General features: G+C 39.5%; 3 protein-coding genes and 1 long non-coding RNA gene across 5 annotated transcripts in view; 2 read left to right on the forward strand and 2 right to left on the reverse strand.

The window, feature by feature from the left end:
* LOC105685444 (solute carrier family 52, riboflavin transporter, member 3-B-like) overlaps positions 1-2,544 on the reverse strand; it is a 31,434-nt gene extending 28,890 nt beyond the window's left edge. The window contains exon 1 of one of the 2 annotated variants that reach the window (XM_048652905.1): positions 2,408-2,544. The gene's annotated coding sequence lies outside the window, so the exon portion shown is untranslated. Of the gene's footprint in view, positions 1-516; positions 628-2,407 lie in introns of those variants that run through there. The other variant, XM_048652907.1, reaches the window with a different exon arrangement.
* On the forward strand, positions 49-2,496 carry LOC105685440 (interaptin-like). Its single transcript, XM_012399512.3, has 6 exons — positions 49-542; positions 651-1,057; positions 1,160-1,352; positions 1,465-1,698; positions 1,767-1,979; positions 2,082-2,496. Exons 1-6 carry the CDS (start codon positions 252-254, stop codon positions 2,274-2,276), a joined length of 1,533 nt encoding a protein of 510 aa, XP_012254935.2. The 5' UTR covers positions 49-251; the 3' UTR covers positions 2,277-2,496.
* A 216-nt stretch (positions 2,545-2,760) lies between the features above and the next one.
* LOC105685604 (intraflagellar transport protein 140 homolog) lies at positions 2,761-8,625 on the forward strand. Its single transcript, XM_012399866.3, has 11 exons — positions 2,761-3,339; positions 3,426-3,673; positions 3,775-4,093; positions 4,179-4,395; positions 4,471-5,338; positions 5,417-5,555; positions 5,623-6,114; positions 6,183-6,469; positions 6,551-6,827; positions 6,944-7,845; positions 7,932-8,625. Exons 1-11 carry the CDS (start codon positions 3,076-3,078, stop codon positions 8,242-8,244), a joined length of 4,326 nt encoding a protein of 1,441 aa, XP_012255289.2. The 5' UTR covers positions 2,761-3,075; the 3' UTR covers positions 8,245-8,625.
* Positions 4,000-7,435, reverse strand: LOC125500340. Its single transcript, XR_007277672.1, has 4 exons — positions 7,300-7,435; positions 6,877-7,013; positions 6,163-6,282; positions 4,000-4,693 (listed from the first exon to the last, which is right to left on the reverse strand). It is a non-coding gene; the product is annotated as an uncharacterized LOC125500340 (long non-coding RNA).
* Positions 8,626-8,633: the final 8 nt, after the last annotated feature.

Here is an 8,633-nt window from a genome sequence, read left to right on the forward strand (position 1 = left end):
TTTTGACTCTAGCATGTGTATGTTTTTGAACTCACCAATTTCACAATGCAGTTGCTGTGTGAAAAACAATCAGTGAATACATAAATTTAATAACTGTCAAACGATCACGTATAAAATGAAAATGTATAAATTAGCAAAATTGAGTGAAATTTTGAGATTCTAAATTCCATTCAAACATTTCGGAAAATGTTGTGAGTGACAGTATTTGTTTTCCATCAATATATCCAGAGGAATATATTAAAGAAACTAAAATGTCTAGACCGAGGGAACGTGACGAACAAGAGGCACTTAAGTTAGATGAACAATTCAAGGATTCCTTGGCCCGTGTCAGGCCTTACATTCTGGCACTCACAGCACCGGAGGATGTACAACTTTGTCGACTTTGGCTCGACAAGCTAAGTTATGCATCCACTCAGCGAGCACTTCGAAATCAGTATCTGATAGAATTATGTCATCAAGTAGAATCTGGACATGTAGGAGGCTTATTTAGTCAACCCCCTCCTAATGGGTCATTACCTGCATTGCACATGTCATATCCCATGGTGCATATTCACGATAATATTTTCTACAGTCATTGAATGTTTTTCAGCCATCGATATTGCATGTGCTGGTAATTGATAAATATGTATTCTAGAGATGAAATTCTTTAGGTGAATGGAAGTTCTTCTTGGAGTGAACTATCTGATGCGAGCACAATCCCATATTGTCATTCTACAAAGCCTTACACAAGGAATATGCAATGCCAATTTGCCAGGAGTAAAACACCGACTCATAAACGTGACACTGATTCTACTAGTACAGGTCGTTGCGACCATCTTACGAGAAGTAGACCAGGCTCTCGTTTTTATGAGAGAGAGAGAAAAGGGGCAAATCAAATTGCTATCTATGAACAGAGAATAGAGACTTTAACAACCATTGTTAAAGAGCTACAGATACAAAACGAACGTTTGAACCAAGAATTGCTACGTTGCCAGGATAATTCCTCTGCAAAAGAAGTTGTGCACTTACATTCTACTATTAAACAATTATCATCAGAGGTCTCAACATTGAAGGCTAAGTTAGTATTGTATGTGAGTGATAAGTATCACCTGATGTGACACAAAATATTATGTATGAAACAAAATTCGTAACAATTATGTGATTTGCATTTCACTTGAAGATTGGTAGCTGTACAAAAGATCAAGGATGCTTTAGAAGCAGACAATCAAATGATTGAACAACGTAAACAAGAGATGATTCATCAAATTACACATCTGAATAACCAACTGCGAGAATGTCAGCATAAAAATATTGCATTAGAAAATAACGTTACTATGCTGACTGAAAAAATAGACAGAATTATTTGTACAAAGGTCCGAGTATGACAGTATGAAAGAGCCAAACTTCTATTCTATAATTAGTTTCATACGTTATGATCCGGATCATATTATCTGTTACTACAAATTCTAATTTTCTAAATTAAAGGATGAGGAAGTGCGAACGATTAAATGTGAATGTGCTGAACGCCTCGAATCTTCCCAGCAGCAGCATGAACAGCTGATCAAAGAAAAAGATGAGGAACTACAAACGAAAACCGAAACGTTACTCCAAAAAGAGGAAGAATTGGCTTTAATGGAGGCCGCTAGAAAAGCTGACAATGAGAAACTTACGAATGAAATCAAAGAGCTAGAAAAAACGCTGGAGCAAAAGAAAGATGATGTGTGTATAATTTCACCCTAATCCAACTTCATTCTGGGGAGGATGTATAATGATGTATGATATTCCAGGAGGATAAATTGAAGGCTATTATGTCAGAGCAATGCTCGACAATGCAGCAGGAATTCGATAAAATGAAATCTAATTTGGAATCAACAAGTCAAAAGCAGAATCACAGCCTTCTGAATAAAATAGCAAGTTTGAGAAAGGGGATGCACAAACTTGAAAAATCTAGGGAAAGACTTGGTCACGAATATGAGAAGCGCATCTATCACATTGTGAAGGTATGACCATAAAATTAACTTACTTTGGATGTGCCATAGCTTAGATTTCAAAATGAGCAGTTCAGTTCACCCAAAATATTGAATCTGCTCCATTAATTTCAGGATAAAGAAATGGAAATCAAGGCACTGCAGCTGCAGCTTCAAGGTCAACGTAGTGAACTGTCGATGTCTTTAAGTTCAGAAAAACAATGTGAATTGGATACGTTAGTTGGCAGTTTAGAAGAACGTTACAGGTCTCTATTAGCAGCTGCCGATGCTAGTACGAGTAGTCAACGGCAAAACTACCTCAGGGCATAATAACATGCTCTCCTGATCTTCACATTGGCTTATCCGTTATTATATCAACGGAATAATTCTTTAGATCATAGGCGCAATAAAGACGGTTGATAGGGATCGCTATCAGGTTATATTACATGAATTTTTCTCACCAATTACTTGTCTCTGGAATGTAAATCGTCCTTGTCGTCTGGGAATATTCACAAGCACCATTCAATAAATAAAAATCAATTGTCATTAACTTCGGTGTTAAATCGTTGTCCTGGAGTAGAACTGCCACGGAAAGCACACTCCGAGATTATCTGCACAGTTTGAACAGTCTCCGTGCGCGTTTTTAGTCAAATCATACCTATAACTGATAATGTGATGAAATCTGAATCTAAAGAATTCACTGTATTCCTATTTGCGTTATATTTATACTTTATATCACTACAACGTTTTCTCTACCGACACAAAGTAATTCAGACGTTCGAAATAACAAATGAAGAAGCTTCCGGAATAGATTTGATTAGTGTTGTACAATGCGTCAATTGTTTGTTTACACGAACTGTCAAACGATCGATATAAAATTGATTTTACCATGAATTTATTATCACCGTGTAAACAAAGCGGTGACAAAACTTCAGAAAAGACCTCGAATAGTGTTTCAGTTTTAGCTCAATCTGATAATCAGTGAATTTCTTCTAATTGGTGTTCGTAACCTTACTTATGTCTGCAAAAATTCTAATCACCACTAATGGAATTTTTAGCATGTATTTACGCTGAACCCATCGATTTCATCGAAATTGTACAAGCAATAAAATAGTTCAAAGCAGTAACCATGTCGCTCTACTTTGATACTCGTGTTAAGAATCCTGAAACTACCTCTATAAGTACATACGCTGCATGGCATCAGAACTTTCCGCTCTTAGCAGTCGCAGCTTATTCCCAAGATAAAGGAGGCTTTGTCACTATTTATGATGACCTTGGCGAACCCTTACAAGATGTCGAAGCACCAGCTCATTCCGTTGCTCAAGTTACAGCTCTTGGGTGGCATCGCGACAGACGATGGCTAGCTGCAGGATGGGAGAGCGGTGAATTGCGGGTTGGTACAAGCTGCCCCAGACATTTGCACTCGATTGATCTTCATCTGATATAATAGTAGTTATGTGGAATTTGTTGCTCACTCAGGTTTGGCCTGGAGATTCTGGGATAAATGAATTCAATGTTATTGTAACACCTCATCGAGATCCTATAACTATTTTGGAATGGAGTCAGCATGGTGGGAGGCTCGTATCAGCAGATACAGCAGGTTCTCTGATTGGATGGAAAATAGATCCCAGAGGTCAACTTCTCATGGTGTTTCACCATGAATTGAAGGATTCTTTTACGCATATTGCATTTAAAATCGCACCACCTAAGCCAACCATGGACATCAGGTACATAGGACATTGTTAATTAAAAGTAATACCGAACTCATTCTGTGGAATGTAATGCTTCTATATCTGTGATCTTGACTTCAAGCGTGGTCATTTTTCAGTGGGCTTGCCAAGGCAGCTGTAGCCGGTGATGAAAGAGCACTGGATCTGTTCAGTTCCTGGCGCCCGAGGACTGCCGCTCCTATGACAGTTCTAACGCAAAGGGACAACCACGCATTTTACATCGGTACCGCAAATGGGGTAGTTTACTTCGTAGACAGTCAAGGGCAGTGCATCGAAGTCCTTAATACAGATGGGGCATCTCTACACTGTTTATTACACCATCAAACAAGAGATTCTGTTGTTGTTATGACAGAGGGTCTCAACATTGGGCATTTCCAAGCAGACCCTATTACTGGCAGGCTCACAGAGCTCACGAAAGTAAGACTCAGTTCTTTACCAACTTCTTGCCAATACCAAACATTCTCATCAGCTAATGACCATCTATCGCATAATTTTTCTCCAGGTGAAATTGAGTGGCAAAGCAGATATATCTCGGTCTGGACCATCTATCTGTTGGGCTGGAACAAACACTCTAGCTGTTTTAACCGGGGAATTAGCTATCAGATGTTGGGATCTACATACCGGTGATACTTATGTTCTAGCACCGCCGGAATCTACTAATGCTAATATTGCAACACCTCAAGAAATTTGCACGAGTTTATGTTACTGTAAAAATAATGGTATGTCCCTATGGATATTTTTACTCAACCTAAATACTCTTGATTTACCTTACTGAAATTCGGTTTTTATCAAAGAAACCTTGGCAGCTGGTACAAATTTGGGAACAATTTATCTATGGAAACATAAGCACGTATCAGACATCGAGGATAATGGATGGCCTACCATACCTGAAACTTGTATGATCCACGGTACTGTGAAACAGGTGACATGGGGTGCTACGGTTTTACGAAGTCCTCTTTTAGCTGTAAACTGCATTACCAATGTCTTCATACTTCGTCAACAACCAATGTGTGCGGCCTACAATGACAATATATGCGCCAGTCAATTAGCTCCGAAACAAATACTTATTGAAACGCAGAATCAAAATTATATCATGAAAACTGAGCTGCAGGTACAAAGTGTTGCGGTAAATAAAGAATATGTGGCAGTAACTTCTGGAAGGCAAGTTGCCGTTTATAAGTTGAACAGAGAGAATTCTGTAAGTACTACCTTGATCGGATCTTTTAATTGCGATGCCGAGAAGATACTGATTTATGAAAGTACTTTGATCATATTAACGCCGCTTGTGATTCAACTGAGATCGATAGAAGGCAGTATAAATCAAACATTACCTACAACACCTGAAGAGGGTGAACCCATAACTATGGAATTAACAAGTCGATATTTGACTGTGGCTTCGCTAAATGGAATACTCAAGATATGGGACGTGAGCAAACGAGAAGCGAAGCTATTCACAAGAGCAAAGGCTATTTCCGAATCAATCGACGATTTTGCTGAAATTATTGAAGCGAGATGCAATTCAGATTGTAGATGCGTTTCGATCACCGTTGCAATGGCCAATCTGATGCCAAGTCCAATTTTGTATGTTTGGGACATCGAAAGCGACCAGATATATGTATATAATTTTGCTGATCCCGAAGACAGCCACGAAGAGTCCTCCACGTGGGTACAAATTGCATACAGTCAATCCCGTTACAATTTTGTTAATATTGTTGATATTGATAATGTCAATATTTTCAGCGCTATGCAATGTAAGGGACGATTGGTAACGTCTCATTGCTGGGATGACGAGGATCCACGACTTTTGGTTTGCCGCGCGCAAAGTTTGGAAGCTCCTGATTCACGACCGCCGTCACAAATTAATTTAACTACTACCCAGGTACGAATACTTCGACAAAAAACTGCTCCCAATTGATTCATCTTGATTTTTTTTGTCTTTCTTACAGGAACCAGTAACTAGCGTCGTCTTGATAACAATGTTCACAACATCTGACCTTGGGATAGTGATCCAAGATGTGCGTTCGGTTAAGGATGAAAATTGCAGGCTGTTGGGCGTTCGAACGCCTCATATAATAATTTTAAATTCCGAAGTAACTTTGGATAACGAAAGCAAAGTGTGTCATGTTGTCATGCGCGATTTTGAAGAGCTGGGCACGTGTGATGCGGCAACAAAGAAAGCAATTCTAGATTTTAGTTTTCACATAAGCACAGCCAACATGGATGAAGCTTTCAAAGCAATCAAAACGATCCAGAACGAGGCTGTTTGGAAAAGTTTGGCGAGAATGTGCGTGAAAACCAAACAACTAAATATGGCTGCGCTTTGCTTGGGTCATATGAAACACGCTCAAGGAGCCAGAGCATTACGGGAAGCGATGCAAGACGACAATTTGAATTTAGACGCAAAATGTGGAATACTGGCTGTTCAACTTGGCTTATATGTAAGAATGAAGATAATCAAAAAAAAGGTATGATTAATATGAACTTACTGTGATATTGATCCCTTCAGGATGACGCCGAGCGTCTCTTCAGAGAGGCCAATAGATTGGATCTTTTGTGTTCGATGTTGGAAGCGCGCAACAAGTTTCCCCAGGCCATCGAAATGGCAGCTAAGGAAAATAAAATTCGTGAAAAAACAAGCTGCTACAATTATGCAAAAACGCTGGAACAAGAAGGCAAGATAACAGAGGCAATAGAAATGTACACAAAAGCGGACTGTCACAGATTCGAAGTACCACGCATGCTTCTGTCCAGACCAAGGGACCTGCAAGCGTATTTGTCCACTTCGGAAGATCAGTGAGAGATTCGAAATTTTCGGAATATCGTTATCGAGTCTTACCGCTTGATCAATATACAATTCCTTATCTCGTGTTACAGAGAAATAAACATATGGCATGCTCAGTACATAGAATCGACCGGAGACATGGAGGCCGCGCTGCGTCTTTATGAAAAAGCAAACGATACCTTGGCAATGACTCGTTTACTCTGCTATTTAGGTCGGGACACCGAAGTGTCTGAGCTCGTTACCAGAACGAATCATGCAGCTTCAGCTTATCATCTCGCCGCACATCATGAGTCCAGAAATAACGTCGTACAGGCGGTTCATTTTTACAGTGCGGCTAAGGCCTATACCAATGCGATTCGTATTTGTAAGGTAAGATAACAAATAATACTACAGGCTCAATGCCGAAAAAATTACGGACCTTCCTATCGGTTTGTGTTGCCAGCTCGTATGTAACTTGACGATGTTTAACCGATGACCTTCGACAGGAAAATGACATGTCCGAAGAATTGTGGCCCTTGGCAATGCTGGCGCCACGTCATGCCCAAATTGATGTGGCTAAACATTTCGAGGAAGCCGGTCAGTCCGACAAAGCTGTTCTGTTGTACCACAAGGCTGGAATGCTACATAAAGCCTTGGATTTGGCATTTAAAACTCAACAGTACAACGCTTTGCAATTGATAACAATGGATGTAAATGCTGACTCTGATCCCGCATTGATCAGGAAATGTGCCGATTATTTTGTACAAAATGAGCAAATAGACAAGGCCGTCGATTTACTTGCTACTGGTAAAAATTATATGGAAGCCTTGGAACTGATACAAATTCATAATATCGTACTCACTGAGGACTTGGCGGAGAAATTGACTCTCGAAAAAGTAGAGAGTAATCCGAATCAAGAGGAACTGCGGACATCGACTCTGGAGAAGATTGGGGAGATTGCATTTTCACAGGGGAATTACCATCTTGCTACCAAGAAGTTTACTCAGGCCGGTAATAAAGTGAGAGCTATGAAAGCTCTGCTGAAATCAGGTGATACAGAGAAAATTTGTTTCTTCGCTCAAGTTTCTCGGCAGCGTGAAATTTATATTATGGCTGGGAATTATCTCCAGTCGTTGGATTGGCAAAACCAACCGGAAGTTCTGAAAAACATTATTAATTTTTATTCAAAAGGCAAAGCGATGGATTTACTGGCAAACTTTTACGTAGCTTGTGCTCAAGTCGAAATAGACGAATTCCAAAATTATGAAAAGGCATTCGACGCTTTGAACCAAGCAAGCAGATGCTTATCAAAGGTTACTACACCTCGCGATCGAAACTTACACAAAAGAGCAAATGACATGGTGAACAACAGAATGGCTACCATAGAACGCTATTTGAATATCAAAAAGTATGACCTCGTCAACGTCACGTCGACCGCTGATACGTTCCTCCGTTTCATTGACCGAATGAATTGTTTGTTTTTTTTTTTTACAGACTATTTGAACACGGAGAAACTGATGCAGCGGTATCTCAAGTTCGCCAATTGATGGACTCGCAAGGAACCGAACTGGAGCAATCGGTTAGACGTGGCGATTTATTTGCTACATTGACGCAACACTACGCGAATATTGGGGAGACGGAAAAGGCGCGTGGAACAATCGAAGAGTTGAAGCGGCTTGTCCCAGGAATTAATTTGAGTTATTATTACAACGTGAATCTGTTAGAGGCTTTAGGATACAAAATTAATATTCAAAGGGAAGAAAGTTCAGATAAAGATGACGGTATAGAAGAATTACTAGGGGAATAATTTTATCAAGCCCGGGATATAATGAAGCAACTTTATGCATTATGCCGTCTCAGTTAACGTTGACTTATTTTTCATTTTAAGATACGCTGTGCCTTTTATTCGATGATTTCATGAGAAATATTCGGTAGATTAAGTAGTAAGTTCCTGGTAATTAACATCAATAGATTGACAGCACTATAAATAATCGGTGGGTCAGCATTGACATTGAGAAAGCACTTGTCGAGAGATTCGAAGCTTGACAGAAGAATGAATTTATTTGGGTATATACTTTACTTTACCTTGAGTGACGAACTCTGATCACTTATATCAAAATCCGTCCACAAATTTTACCACAATCTTGTAGTATCAGTTGTGAAACAACTGACACGAAGAAGCTATGAATAAAATGA

This window comes from Athalia rosae, chromosome 3, assembly GCF_917208135.1.
Source record: "Athalia rosae chromosome 3, iyAthRosa1.1, whole genome shotgun sequence".
In the NCBI taxonomy this organism is placed as follows: domain Eukaryota; kingdom Metazoa; phylum Arthropoda; class Insecta; order Hymenoptera; family Athaliidae; genus Athalia; species Athalia rosae.